The 15,078-nt window shown below is 43.5% G+C and overlaps 3 protein-coding genes across 8 annotated transcripts; 1 reads left to right on the top strand and 2 right to left on the bottom strand.

Moving 5' to 3' along the window:
• Positions 1 to 2,213: 2,213 nt before the first annotated feature.
• On the bottom strand, positions 2,214 to 6,279 carry LOC6902909 (uncharacterized). Of its 4 annotated transcripts, none has more exons than XM_033380134.1 (4): positions 6,151 to 6,279; positions 4,352 to 6,074; positions 3,012 to 4,293; positions 2,214 to 2,937 (listed from the first exon to the last, which is right to left on the bottom strand). In XM_033380134.1, the coding sequence occupies exons 2-4, from the start codon at positions 6,010 to 6,012 to the stop codon at positions 2,845 to 2,847; spliced, it is 3,036 nt and encodes a 1,011-aa protein (XP_033236025.1). In that variant the 5' UTR covers positions 6,013 to 6,074; positions 6,151 to 6,279; the 3' UTR covers positions 2,214 to 2,844. The 4 variants fall into 4 exon arrangements, with proteins under 4 accessions (XP_033236025.1, XP_002132642.3, XP_033236027.1 ...); XM_002132606.3 differs by having other exon boundaries at positions 2,826 to 2,937; positions 4,409 to 6,074; XM_033380135.1 differs by lacking the exon at positions 2,214 to 2,937 and having other exon boundaries at positions 3,943 to 4,105; positions 4,176 to 4,293.
• Positions 6,280 to 8,746: 2,467 nt separating this feature from the next.
• Positions 8,747 to 11,141, top strand: LOC4817366 (probable ATP-dependent RNA helicase DHX35). 3 transcript variants are annotated; one of them, XR_004469033.1, is made up of 6 exons: positions 8,747 to 8,943; positions 9,006 to 9,097; positions 9,159 to 9,252; positions 9,305 to 10,725; positions 10,805 to 11,059; positions 11,119 to 11,141. XR_004469033.1 is itself a non-coding variant. In XM_015180508.2 (5 exons), the coding sequence occupies exons 1-5, from the start codon at positions 8,815 to 8,817 to the stop codon at positions 10,950 to 10,952; spliced, it is 1,884 nt and encodes a 627-aa protein (XP_015035994.2). In that variant the 5' UTR covers positions 8,747 to 8,814; the 3' UTR covers positions 10,953 to 11,141. The 3 variants fall into 3 exon arrangements, 2 of the variants coding, with proteins under 2 accessions (XP_015035994.2, XP_015035993.2); XM_015180508.2 differs by having other exon boundaries at positions 10,805 to 11,141; XM_015180507.2 differs by having other exon boundaries at positions 8,748 to 8,943; positions 9,305 to 11,059.
• On the bottom strand, positions 11,055 to 14,948 carry LOC4817365 (short-chain dehydrogenase/reductase family 16C member 6). The gene is made up of 4 exons (XM_001356536.4): positions 14,224 to 14,948; positions 12,084 to 12,201; positions 11,333 to 11,933; positions 11,055 to 11,277 (listed from the first exon to the last, which is right to left on the bottom strand). The coding sequence occupies exons 1-4, from the start codon at positions 14,377 to 14,379 to the stop codon at positions 11,175 to 11,177; spliced, it is 978 nt and encodes a 325-aa protein (XP_001356572.1). The 5' UTR covers positions 14,380 to 14,948; the 3' UTR covers positions 11,055 to 11,174.
• Positions 14,949 to 15,078: the final 130 nt, after the last annotated feature.

Raw genomic sequence — 15,078 nt, 5'->3', positions numbered from 1 at the left:
CCATGCCCATACTCGCCATGCATCATGTTGAATCACGCAAATCCGAGGCAGCTTCAAGGCACGCAAAGACAATGACGCCAGTCCCACTTCCTTCTCCTTCTGCTCCGTCGCTTCTTCGCACTCCGCCCTGGTGTCGAGGACGCATAACGGCATACAAACGGCTTGTAATCGTAGTCATAGCCATATCCTACCAGTAGATACCCAAATTGCGCGGCATTTCCAAGGAAACTTTGCTCGTAAAACAAAATAACAGTTAGCTATCATTCTGACGGGTTTTTCTATGACATTTAGTCAGGTGGATTCATGGGCTGGGCGAGTACGAACTCTATTCTGTTCTGGCTGTGGCATTTGCGTAGGGCTGGGGTTAGACGAGGGAATTGGTGAAGTGCCGACAACTGTTTGACAGCAAAACTTTGGCCTTCAGTGCATTTATTAAAATTTATATATTGCCAATACTGTCAGGACAAAATACGGTGAAATCCCTCTACGGGAAACCCATACTATATGGATACAAAGCTCTTAGGATATCCTGTATAAAAGAAGAGCTGTAGCTGTATAAAAGAGTAAGTGCATTCAATTGGATTTTTAAATGTTTTCCATAAATGAAGATGTCTGCCCCGGGCACCCAGCTGTTCACCAAGATTTCACAGCCAAAGCTTTCACTGTATACACTGAGGGAAAATTGGCTGAAGCTTGAACCAAACAACGTCGCACATTTCTCGCTGGAGTTAGCCAAGTACGAGTATATGCATTTTAAATAGCAATAGTCTGAATACCACCGAATCATTCTGCTATTAGAATCGTTTGTGAATCAATTTTGTTTTCGCATTCGCATTTTCCCCAAGTGCATGGATTTTCTCGATGGCTTTCCTCGAGCACCAAAACGAATGGCGGTGTTGACAAACGGCCTGGAGAGCGACTTTGGCGACTTGGGGCCTCGGCCTTGGCATAAAGTTCGCCGCTGGCCTTTAATTAGCTTTAGTTCGGATTACTCATTCGATGCCTGGCAGGGTCTGGGGCAGACAGGCCGCATTGGAATGGGGCATGGGGATTTGGGGACTGTGGCGGCTCCATTGTTTCAACGACGGCATGCGGATGAGGTTGGTCAAACGTGCATGTCTGGCACGTGTTTGCGTTAAAGTTTGCGACCCACTCCAGAGGGGGGGAGGGAGGCGTCAGGGGCAACTTAATGTCAGGGTCAATGCAGAGTTGCTTGCATGTGCGGCCAATTTGTTGAGTTTCCCTTATGTATAGTCTGTATGCACCATATAATATACGGAGATATTGCATAAATCAGAAAAACAAAAGAAGAAATTCAACAAAAGTTTCGGTTTACAAAGGGCCATCAGCGGAATTGTTCGGTATGACTATGGCTGTTGTGTTGACTGTTGGATGGGAGATGGTCAAGATACAATATTTATTCAAAAGCAATTGACAGGGGCAGGGGCAGGGGCAGGGCGCTTCTGTCGGCGACAGCTGCACCACTCTGGGGACACACACACACACACACGTGGCAGTCAAATATGTATATATATGATATATTGTATGTACAAAAGAATAGACGTGACCTTGACTGTGGCCGTGGCAATTAGAGTTATTTTCATTTGCATTAGGGGACATCTTTTCTCGGCAAAACGCACTGAATATCAAAATGGGGCCAAAATGGACGTGAATAATATATGGGAATAGTTTGGGGACTAGTCATTCTCGTCTAATGGCATCTACATATAGATATGTGTTGCTCATTCAAATATTCAAAATATGTAACGTACATGTTTGTTGGCGTTTCGTTGTGAATGTGCTTGAGTGGCATATCACTCAGCATGAGAATAATGGAGTGGTTGAGGTGGCTGGCCGAACAGCTGTTCGGCTGACGTCACGCAGATACTCATAAATGCAACGAAAACATAAGTCGGGTGAGTAATTTTGGATGGGCTATAAAAAGGGGTATGGACAACAGGCAAAAAGAGCCATGGAAAATTGCAAGGTTCGTACGAACCTCACCTTGCCGTGTTTTGACGAACATCATAGCCTGAACACAAAAAGCCGATTTGGTATATTAGGCAAAGGGGTGGGTTTGACCTTTAGCGCGTTCATATTCTGGCCGTGTTGCCTGTTGTCCATACCCTCTTTTTTCTCAGCGACATCCCAGCGGACGGGTATAAAAGAACGGTTAGAGTTTGAATTTGAAATTTCAAGTAAGACAACAAAACTTAACATGCTGACTTCTTTGTGTATGTAGATTAGTGTGTGGAGTTTTCGATCCTTACAACAAAATGATATACTAAGTTTAAGCTTAAGATAACATATTATTTAACATGATTCAACTTAGGGCTATATTCGATTAAGTTGCCCCTTCGATTGCCCCACTGCCACTGTCAGAGACATCTGCAGCATCACTCGCATCCTTCTTGCTGGCCTTGCTCTCCTTTTTGTCGTTTTACGTCGTAGATCCTAAGAGCGCCAAGTGGAAAATTCATCAACAGTTGCAAGGCTATTGCAATCGGTATGTGTTTATTCTTTTTTCTTTTATTTTACTATCTGTTTCCCACATCATCACGCCGATTTTTCGCTCAGAAATATACCGTCTCGTCCTTCTATATTCCTCGACTTGTATATTCCGTGGAATATTACTAGCTATCTAGATCTCTTCTCTCAGCCCTGCACACATCATTTTATCCAATTAATGAATCTATTTTCTACTTTACTGACTTAATTTAAATAATATAAACCTAGAGTGTGCATTTCATGGCATCGCACGGACAACACTGCGTATACGCGCTTTATTCCATCCGTTGATTTATTGCGTTTATGACGGCTTTTCACACGCTTTGTGAGAAATATTTATTTTGGATGTCTTCCTCGCTCTCTTACTAGCTCTTGTACATTCTCATATACAATGGTGACAATTAAATACGCTTCATCGATGCCAACCATCTGAAAGATAGTACGAGAGCACAAATTAAGACTTTGTGGATGCTCTGCTGAATACGTTTATATATTTGGCTTACCTCGTCTTCTAGTTGATAAGGTGGTCGCATAGAGCGATAAGGGATAGGGGATATCTGCATCTCCAAAGGACCTTGGGTCGAAGGATCTCTCACTGATTTCAGTATGTTTAGTGAACTTATCAGGAAGTCATGTCTGACTATGCAGAGTGTTCTGCCCAAATGGATAGTCTTGAGTTTTCGACATTGTCGGAAGATCTCAAGAATTTGCGTAGAAATATTTGGAAATAAATGTTCGGAAGTGATTTCCAGACTCTCGAGATTAGTCATTTTAGCCAAGAGAAAGAGGCGCTCTTCGTCCTTAAAGCCACACACTAGACTTATGATTGAATCAACCTGCACGAGCTTCCAATCCTCTTCATCGTCGATGACAGTGTGCTCTAAAACCAACTTCTTTAATTTTGGTGTAGCCTTCAAGGAAAGTGCCCGAAAGAGATCTTCTAGAGAACCCCTTTTGGGGCCAGAGGTGATTCTCAACTCTTCGAGGTGCGAAGCCTCGGCCAATACCTCAATCCCCTGGGTATCTATCACTGGGAGCGTCAAGGACTTCAGTCTCGGAATTTGAGAAACCAGATCAAATGCGGTAAACGGATCCTGATTGACTGTCGGACCCTCGATAACCAAATTATGGAGCTTTGATTCGCCAGAATTCGCAAAAGCACTGAGCAGATCTACCAGAGAGGTGTCACATTTCCTTGCTGTTATGACCAGATCCTCGATGCTGGATCGCTTAGCTAAGACATTGAGGCCTTCTGTGGTGTAGAACGCGCACTCGAGTCCCTTCAGAGAGCTTATAGCGGATACTCCGGCCACCTCTTGGGGGGTGAGACCGTCGCCTTTTACGGACAGGTATTTTAGGGTGGGGCACTCCTTGGCGGCCAGATTTTCAAGAAGGTTCTTTAATGAGCCTGTTTGATGGGAGCCCACAATCAGCGTTGTTAGCTGGGGAAATTGAGCCAGCTGTTCTATTTCTGTGTCCTTGACCCAGGATATACGGCATGACAGGGTTCGGAGAGAATTCATTTTTCTCAATTCCCTCAGATCTGCACTGCTTATTTCGTAAGAAAGGTCCACTCTCAATTTCTCCAGAGTCTCGCCTTGCCAAGTGGCCAGTTGGTAGAAGAAATTCTGCATGTTACTCCATATGAAGGATCCACGAATACTCACGTGCCGTAAATTCTGCAGGCTAGCTATGAAATGTAGGTCAAAGGCATTGGGAAAGTCAAGTTTGGAGCCTTTTCTCACAAAGTCCAATGTTCCAGTGCTCTTATCGAATATTATGTGTCTAGGGGAGAGCACAATAGTTTATAAGTATTCGATCGTATTCAGATTAATTTACAAACCTGTCAGCGGTGATATTTTCTAGAATTTGGTAATCGCTTAAATTAAGTAAATGTAACCTGTCAGCGGTGCCATTTTCTAGAATTTGGAAATCGCTTAAATTAAGTAAATGCTGGTAGCTTCGTTTATTGGAGAGGACGCCTCTGAAGCTCGTCCACGAAGTAATATTGGCCAACTCCGTAGTCTCACTGAAATCGAGCGAGCTGTCGGTTATGCAGAGACTCTGCAAATCGTGATTTTTTTTCATCGCCAGAGCGGCAAAGAACTCTCTCAATGAGCCAGCTTTACGGCGTCCTTTTATTACGATATGGTTTACGGCTTCAAGGCGGGCCAGAGGTTGTATCGCAAGGTTGTTTTCTATAAAGAACTTCATATCTACGTTTAATGTTTTTTTCCCCCGTTTGAACGATATGCGGCTTTTCTGGCTCCGTATATAAATTTCATCTTGACAGGCCTCCAACATTTCGACGAGGATTTCAGACGACTTCATGTCGACAAGGCAGGACTCAGTGTTGCGGGGATGAATTTCGATGTAAATTTTGGCTAACTTTTTGCAGGAATTTACAACTGGTGGAATCCCAGGCGATATCTTGGCGAACATTTCCTTCGCCTTCAGAAACAACTCCTTGAGTTCGGTTAGTTGAGACAGGAGCTGGATGGCCATAGAATCAGCGAACCGACATTTCAAAATTTGCAAAGATCTTAGGCGCGCCAGTTCCTTTGCCTCGAAGGGATCGATCATTCGTCCTCTCAAGGAAAACTTTTTGAGGGTCTGCGACTTCCTCGAAGCCAAAGCAGCCAGGAGGGGCTGGAGGGACCCTCCAGATGGCACACATAAAATAATCAATTCTTCGAGCATGGATATTTTCGCTAGGAGCTCAGTATTTTCTGTTTCGTCAAATCCACATTCTAATGTCCTTAGGGATGTTATTTCAGACACTATAGCGATTTCTTCTGCCGTGATGCTTTCCAAAGACAAGTGCGTCAAATTAGGTTCCTTCCCGAATGCCAATCCATTTAGAAACGGCTTAAGTTTACCTGTTTGGGACGATCCGTTAATATCAAGCGAAGACAAGCCTGGCAGAGTCGAAAGCAAACCGTAGTCGGAGTAATTCGCAGTACAAGATATTCTCGAATAAAATAGCTGAATATTCGTTTCTTCGCTTGACTTCTTTAGAATGCTCAGAACTTGCTCGGATATCGACCCAAAGTCGTGTCTAGACAGTATTACCAATTGGTTGAGTTTGGGCAGTTGCGACAACTGCCCAATGCTCTGGGGATTTTCAAATGCACACTGCACGCTGGTTAATGTTTCAATCTGGGCAATGGCCTGCGTCTCTTTTTCGTCTACTGGGGCATCGTCTATGGACAAACTACGCAAGACTTTGAGCTTCTTGCAGGCCAATTCATTCAGCAAAGGATGAAGAGTGCCCTTCTCGTGCACGCCTGCGATTTTTAAGTGCTTCAGTTTGGGAATCTTAGCCAAAGGCCTGTATTCGCTTGCATCGCAGTCGGGTCTCATTTTAAACTCCAGTTCTCTCAACTGTTGGCAGTGCGGGGCGATCACAGCCAGTCTTTTTCCTCCCGTTTCATTATTCATATATGCCAGCTCGCGCAAGTTTTTGTTCAAGCGGCAGATTTCGACCAAATCATCAATATCCATCCAAACATTTAAACGAAGGCTTATGAGGCTTTTAATTGTTCCCAGACCCTCCAAGGAATAGCCTGAAAATATGTACAATATATACATATGTACATACATATGTAAATATATCCCTCGACATAGACGAATAATGCTCACCTGGAAAATCTATTTCCAACGCTTTCAGTTTTACCTTGTTTTAAAGGTGGTCAATCACGGTTCGAAATGTTTCCATGTGCTCACTATGGAATGATTGGGGAATGTAGCGTAAGACGACTTTGTTCGAATCTGTGTCCCTGATGGCGCGGCTGAGGGACCTCACAGCGAATTCCTTAACCTTTTCTGAGGTATTCTTTAACTGGGTATACACCTGTTCAAAGTCGACTATGTCCATCCATCCACCTACGAAGGCGTTGAAGGTCACATACATCTCTAGCCTTTCATATAGATTTGCATCCCATTCACGGAGCAGATCGGTAATCCGCTCGGAGCTAGCGGCAAAGCTAATGAGACCGTCATACTTGATTTCGTCGAGTGTAGCTGCACTGCCCTCGCAGTTCTGTTTCAAATGCTTAAATATCTCAAAGAAGCTGTAGTCTGCCAATTCCAATACGCTCATTGCTTTGCTTTTAATTAATCACAGACCAGCGTGTTATTTAGCTAAAGAAATAGTTTTGTTTTTAATCGGTTCTTTTTATTTGTTTTTGTCTCGATATCACTGGAAGAGCTTTTGCTCCGATTACGCACACAATGCCTGATTCATACAGAAACAAGAACGATTAGCTTTTTTTTAATGTTATTATCTATTCATTAATACGGTATCAAATACATAATTCATTTTTGCAAACAAGTACTTTGTAATTACACTTCAATGAACGGTTTAATATAAATAAATTCCCATAGAGTACACACCTCACTGACTGTGTTGATCACTCGTAACCAGTCGATAGTATCGATAACCGAACTTGAATCACATACATCTCTAGCCTTTCATATAGATTTGCATCCCATTCACGGAGCAGATCGGTAATCCGCTCGGAGCTAGCGGCAAAGCTAATGAGACCGTCATACTTGATTTCGTCGAGTGTAGCTGCACTTCCCTCGCAGTTCTGTTTCAAATGCTTAAATATCTCAAAGAAGCTGTAGTCTGCCAATTCCAATACGCACATTGCTTTGCTTTTAATTAATCACAGACCAGCGTGTTATTTAGCTAAAGAAATAGTTTTGTTTTTAATCGGTTCTTTTTATTTGTTTTTGTCTCGATATCACTGGAAGAGCTTTTGCTCCGATTACGCACACACTGTCTGATTCATACAGAAACAAGAATGATTAGCTTTTTTTTAATGTTATTATCTATTAATTAATACGGTATCAAATACATAATTCATTTTTGCAAACAAGTACTTTGTAATTACACTTCAATTAACGGTTTAACATAAATAAATTCCCATAGAGTACACCCCTCACTGACTGTGTTGACGTCCTAACTCTCTCTGGGGTGGGGCTGCACTGTCGCTTATCTCCTGGCGGCTGCTGACGGTTGGCTGATAAAAGCTTTTTATACTCCCTTTCTCGGCTGGAAATATTCTCTCTATCTGTATGATTACCTTGGTTCCCTCTCCTCTCTCTTTGGCGGCACATATCGGGGGATTCACACAATTTTTTTAAATTATTAAATTTAATTTAATTATATGGGCATGGCTAAATCTTCCATATAGCTGATATTCGACGGAAGATCAAAATTGAGGGAATATTCGTATTTGTTGAATCGGTAATGGCCCGGTTGACAACATTTAAATCCTTGTCGCTTACATTCAAAAAAGATAGATTTGGCGCGCATCACTCGTAACCAGTCGATAGTATCGATAACCGAACTTGAATCGGGTAAGGACCTCTTTTACCCGATTGACAACAATGAGTCCCATTCCATACACCCATACCCTGGTGGAAATGGATGTTATAGAGTTGTGAATATGTTTGTCATCCCACGCAAAAAACTATTTAATATTAAAATTTTGAATATTATTCAATATTATTTAATATTATTTTCAATATTTCAACGATATTTTAAAGCTTATTGTCTTCTTGTAGGGTTAAGAATAGGTACCAGGATCGAGATATATATACAAAACACTCATCATATACATAAATATGTCTAAAAAATGTCAATTTGAGAAAAAGTCTTTATTAGTTACGTTTTATCTTCATACCAATATTTATACTTTCATATAAAATTAACAAAATAGGGTATACAAAGGCCTATACTACGGCTTAAACGCAATACAGCGACTCTTTTTTTGTTGAACTTTTTCGTTTAAACCTTTTTTTACAATAAATACAGTAAAAGCAAGGATTAAAAACTATCCAATCTTGTAGAACATTTATTCATCAATAGGATAAAACTATGTGGGCATTGCTGAGAGATATAGTTAGTCAGCATTATTCAATGGAATATCAAAATTGAGCAATTTCCTTTTTCGTTTGTTTTGATTATTTTCGCTATTTGACTTATTTCGCTAAAAATCTCTTTTTACGCAAAATGCAATAAAAGCAAGTATTTAGAATACACCATTTAAATAGAAAATTGATTCATCAATCATATAAAATTATGTATGTATGGCTAAATGTTCTATATAGCTAGTAATATTCGACGGAAGATACAAAACGAGGAATACGCAAGATTGAACTTGAATGCGTCAGTATATTTACGGTATATTTTAAAAATAAGACGGTATGTTTCGGTATATTTCTGAGGGCCGGACGGTATATTTTATCAATAAGTCAAACGCAAATTTCGGAAAATCCACGAGACCATTTCAAAGCATGGCTACGTTTAAGCCGAAATTCCTTAAACCCGACACAGATGATACCATTACGGATAGCGGGGGTGGCGACCAGCAGTCCTCCGCCTTTGTTTTCAATGCCAATCATAATCTGGGCTTAGTGGAACAGGTATGCCCGATCCCAAAACAATTTCACCGCCAGTTGCAATCAAGAAAATTGTTTAATTTTAGCGCGAACGCCTGCCCATACGACAGTACAGGGATCAAATTCTTTACTGCCTGGAGAAGCATCAGGTTGTCATACTGGTGGGCGAAACAGGAAGGTGAGTGAGAAGCAAATATGTATGCCCCAAGAAATCCTAACGATCATATTTTCCCCTTCAGCGGCAAGAGCACACAGGTACCGCAGTACCTATACGAATGGGGCTGGCATTCCAAGGGTCTCATCGGCGTCACAGAGCCCAGGCGCGTTTCAACAGTAAGCCGAAATTCGTAATCCGTAAAGCTAATAATAATGCTGATTTCTGCAGGTAACTCTGGCCAATAGAGTGGCAGAGGAACGCGGAGAACTGGTAGGCGACACAGTGGGCTATGTTGTGCGTTTCCTGGAGCGGATGACGGTGGAGACTAAAATTAAATTCATGACAGAGGGAATACTGCTTCGCGAGCTCCTGGCCGATCCTTTACTCACCCAGTATGGCGTCATCATTGTAGACGAGGCCCACGAACGGAATATGCTCACGGATATGGTTCTAGGACTGCTGAAGAAGATCCTACGCAAACGTAGCAGCCTTAAGCTCATCATCTCCTCGGCCACCATTGATGGGGGCTTCTTCAGCGAGTTCTTCAGCTGGCCGGTCTCTGGGGGCAGCGAGGTCAGTGTCAAGCTGAGCATCGAGGGACGCATGCATGCGGTGAGCAACTTTTACCTGAACGAGCCCTGTGCCGACTACGTAAAAGAGACGGTGGAGACGGTGTGGAAACTGCATCAGAAGGAGCCACCAGGAGATATACTGGCCTTTCTCACTGGCCAGGAGGAGGTGTTGGAAGCCCTGGATCTACTGCGCGAATATGTAGCCTCCTCGGAACAGGAGAATCTAAAAGTTCTTCCCATGTATGGCAGCATGACGAGCAACGATCAGTTGGCCGTCTTCTTCACCCCGCCCAAGGGAGTGCGGAAAGTGGTGCTGGCCACAAATATAGCGGAGACTTCCATTACCATCCCAGGCATTGTCTACGTCATCGACTGCGGTTACGTCAAAGTGAAATGGTACAATCCGGCCACCTGCAGCGACAGCCTCGTCGTTGTCCCAGTCAGCAAGGCGTCTGCTGTGCAGCGAGCTGGCCGAGCAGGCCGCATGCGTCCCGGTAAGGTGTACCGTCTGTATACGAAGCAGGACTACGATGCACTGGCGCCGCGACAGCCGCCAGAGATGCGACGAAGCGAAATGAGCGGCGCTGTTCTTCAGCTCAAGGCCTTGGGTATTGGAAATATTCTGCGCTTCGACTTTCCTTCGCCTCCACCAGCGCAAAATCTTCTTTCGGCCCTGGAGACACTCTACGCTCTGGATGCCATCGATGAGGAGGGACAGCTGACCAAACCAGTAGGATATCTGCTAGCCGAGTTGCCCTTCAATGCCATGCTCTCGAAGATGCTGCACATCTCTGGCCAAATGGGCTGCTCCGAGGAGATCATCACCATTATAGCCATGCTGCAAGTGCAGTCGGTGTTCTCACGGCCCGTATCTGCGGTCGCACAGCAGGGCGGACGCATCGCGCATCGGCATTTCCAGGTGGCAGAGGGGGATTTCATCACGCTCCTCAATGTCTACACCGCATTCGTGGAGGAGGGCATGACCAAGGAGTTCTGCGGCCAGTACTACCTCATTTATAGAAATCTTAAGCGCGCCCACGAGCTGCGGGAGCAGCTCTTAACCATGGCGCGTAAGAAGTATGGAATACCAATATTCTCCTGCAAAGGAGATGTGGAAATGCTTTGCAAATGCATTACTGCTGGCTTCTTCACCCAGGTGGCCTATCTTCACCATTCTGGTGTCTACAGGCAGATCAGCAGCGGCACTGAACTGGCTGTTCATCCCAATTCCACGCTATATACGCTACCACAAGCCCAGTACGTGGTGTACGGGGAGCTGCTGCAGACAACGAGAATCTTCATGAACCATCTGACTGTGATCAAGCGACAGTGGCTCACGGAACTGGCCCCGCACTACTACCAACAGACTACGGTGCGGGACTAAAAGGACAAAAAGATGGGGCACAGACTGGTATTATATCCGATTCCTGCCATTGAATCGATTCACTTAGTTTAATATAATGATTATAGATAAATGACTTAAGCTAAAAGGATTTCCAAATTGTATCTGCTATCTGATGACGAGGCTAGCCGGCGGCCACTCGTCCACGTCCCTGGAACATCATCATGGACTCGGGGCCACGGATGACGCGGGACATTAGCTCCCAGCACATTTTGGCGGGCAAAAGACTGCAAGGAAACCAAAATAAGTTCGGATATACACCAAGGCTCAGTTAGTACTCACCATTTGAGTGGCGTCAATAGGCGGATGGAGTTGGGCAGGACGCACCAGACCTCGTTGCAGCGCACGGCGTTTTCGATACGATCGGCCACGTACTGGGGCTCCAGCATTGGCTGCATGCGTGGACGGACTCCCGAGAACATTCCCGTATTGATGTAATAGGGGCAGATAAGACTCATCTGGATCTGATCGTAGCCATGGGCCTTCAAATCCGTGAGCAGGCTCTCGTGGAAGCCAATACAGGCATACTTGGTGGCCGCATAATCGCTGCAGCCGTAGGTGCCCAACATGCCTGTGACAGAGCCCACGGTCACGATATGACCGCGATTGTGGCGCATCATGTGCGGTAGGAACGCCTTCACCGTCCAGTAGTGCGAGATGATGTTGATGTTGTAGGTGTTTTGGATGACGCGATCGTGCAGCTCCCAGAATGGCTTGCAGCAAACGATTCCAGCATTGTTGATCAATATATCCACAGGACCCACTTCCTCGATGACTTGGCCTGCGCGCTGGTAGACCTGCTCCCGATCGGATATATCCACCACATAGCCCTTGCAGTTGTTATAACCGCTCTTGGCCAACAGATCCACCGTTGTCTTGATGGCTGCGTGGAAAATTTCTTAAGTTCGGTGATCAAATTTAACAGGGAAATGTAACAGCTTTCACTCCGGCCACTCCAGAGGTGCTTGACCCACTCGCTCGAGTGCTGACCAAGCAATTAGCAGGATGGTGCGAAGTCTCAGCCTCTTTTTACCTTCTTGATTGATATCCCAGATGACAATTCGCGCCTCAAGTCGAGCAAAGTTGAGTGCTATCAGTCGACCAACGCCGCCTCCTCCCCCTGTGATGAGGACCACCTGACCGGAGACGTTCTGTGGCAGATGGACAATTGAAAGTGAAATTCAATTCAAACAAACGACTAGTCGTGAGTAGGTTATTAAATTCTTTAACTGGACTCCCATTAAGACAAAATTGCATATTAAGATCGTTAAGGGCAGATTGAGTTTTGTAAATTATAAAGATGGTCTTATTCAACCGGGCTCTCAACCTTTGGTTGGTCTCAAAAGGTAGTTAGGTTTTTATTTAATAGAAACTAAGTTTATTTACTCAAATACTTAGTAATCAAACTAAAGTATTCATTTGAAAACCCCTGTCCTGTCGCTCTGTCCCTTACTTTCGTTTCGCATTCATATTACTCGTTAAGCTAAAAAGCATTCATACAAATGTACACCATTTAACATATGAAAAAGGTGCGACTGTGCCATGATGTTGCATTTAATGAGATATCAACAATTTGCATACATATACATATTTAAAGGTATTATGTTTTTTTGCGGCCCAACGTCTTGCATCATGTTGCCGTTGTTGGACAATAATATTCATAAAATGTCTGTGGCAAGTTTTTCTTTGGCTTTTGGCATTTTTTGTAGCCCCCCCAACTCTAAGTTCATTCAGTTTGAACGGAGTTCAATCCCCTACTGTGTGGCACATCAGTTGTCGTGCATCGCTGGATGAAGGAAAAGTTTTTCAGCGCTGTCTGCTATGCAGGTCACAACTTTTCTTTTTTTAATTTTCTTGCAATTTATATGTGTGTATTTTTCTATGCAATCGTGGTGTACCGCAGGGTATATGCGTTTCCGGCCCCAGACAATATACATATATGTTTTTGTAGCCGTTTATGTATATTTTTCTGCACGAAACTAACTAATTTTAGCATATTTTCCGACGATCTGTTGAATCAAATTATTACAGCCAGAATATGGATTTAATATGATGGTACAATTTTCTACTGAATATCACAGAATGGTTTGGACAATTGTTTTTTATCTACGTAGGTATATTAACAATTTTAATATTTTTTTTGTTCGTTTTTGTTCGTTGAGCGTGCAGTACCAGTGTGTGGTATAATGGGTTGCGGAAAAACTCGTTGTCAAACGATGTTGGCAAATGTTCATTGGACTGCCAAGTCACGAACATTTTCGGCCTGCTTCTAGACCCCACCAGAAACTGCCAATTTGTATGTTTAACCATGAAACCCAATAGTTGGATGGATGCCCAGAGAAGATCTCCAGTTCAATGTCAGCCATGGATGCTTTGGCTAATTGAAACCAAAGCTCCATAAAACAAAATTCATAAGAGTAAATATTTGCACAGTCCAACCTGAAGTGTTTGTTTGGTAGCTGACAAAGTACTCAAATGGCTATCACAAGTGACGTCCACGGATGCCGAAAATGTAAATATGAAGAAGTAATATCCATTCATGAGTGACCAAACCAAAAAAGCGTGTGAACAAAATTGCTTTGCCAACCGAAGCGTATCAAAACAAAGCGAAACATTTGTTCGGACAGAAAACATTTTACGATCACAGACCAAAATGAACTTTATTAAATGAAACAAATAAATTGGAAAGTTTATAGACAATGTTGTCTGTTTGCCGACTGAATACACTCCGTTGTGGAGGGTTTTATCACAGAAATATTTGGTAGAAGATTCTTACAGATTCTTCTCCAAAAACTGCGAAAGTTTGTCCCAATGTCCACTTTATTTTTCATGCATATTAGTTATGCAACAGAGTATCTAAACTTTGTGTTCATTTGTATTGTTTTGTTCAACGCATATGTATATGATTTGTTTTTATTACCACAAAGCCAGCCCACTCGTGGCTCATTAAAGTTGGGGAAATTATTGCCAAAAACCTGGTAGGGCAGGCAAAAAGAAACGTCTATGATGACTATGATTGATTTAAAGTGGGCAACGGGAAGCAGTTCCGTTGCTCATTTCATTGTGGGTGTCTGATTGGTTGTGCAACCACTAGAGTCGAGGGTCATTCGGTGGAAAGAAAGTCTCTAAAATTAGGTCTAAGCTATGCACAAGCGACATTTGAGTTAACTTACCTTCAACTTTCTAAAACGCTTGGGCAGCAAAGTATAGTAGAGCGATTCCAGTATATAAAACACCGATTTGATGGTGAATATAATCAGGTCGAGAAAAAACTGATAGAAAGCCCGCAGCGGGCGATCCATGTGGAGGAGCCCAGGAGTGGATGTCATATTGATGGATGGATGGATGGAGAGTGACCCACACTTAGTTCACTGTTTGCCCCAGGCCTTGGAACCACTCAACGGACTCGAGCAGTACCTGTCGAGGCACGTGGGTCGCGAGGGAGGGAGTTTTTTCGATCGGATTTCGGATTTCGTATTCACTGCGCATGCGCGCCAGGAATGGTTGATTAGGGCTGTGGCACACCAGGCAAATGGCAAATGGCATTCGGCATGCACAATTTGATAACTTTTATTGGGGCTCAGCTGTGCATATCAATAACCTGGCTTTAGAGTCAGACGGAGAGCTCGAACACAAATGCAAATGAAATTCCTATGAATTTCTCTATGTCTATCTCTCTCTCTCTCTCTCTATATATATTTTCGATTCGCACAGCACTGTCTATATTACTATCCCGATCCGCTCTCACGTCCGCTTATGCTGGAGTCACAGCTCCAACTGAATGCCTCCGTCTGGCAAAAATTTTCAAGCGGTCGCTCGGCGCGCTGTTTCTACCTTTGTTGTCTTTTTGCCTGTTTCATTATTTAGTTGGTGGCTGACTGCCCAATTCAAGACTCACATTTACACAATGGCCAAGACCCCGCTTCGAGTCGTGACAGCAGCAATAGAAGAAATGGACAGCAACAACAACAACAACAGCAGTGCTATATTGAGCGCTTTCTTATTTGGTTTTTTTCTAGTTTTTTATC

Source organism: Drosophila pseudoobscura, chromosome 4, assembly GCF_009870125.1.
Source record: "Drosophila pseudoobscura strain MV-25-SWS-2005 chromosome 4, UCI_Dpse_MV25, whole genome shotgun sequence".
NCBI lineage: Eukaryota > Metazoa > Arthropoda > Insecta > Diptera > Drosophilidae > Drosophila > Drosophila pseudoobscura.
The sequence above is the reverse complement of the archived record's forward strand: the minus strand, read 5'-3'. Positions and strand labels throughout refer to the sequence as shown.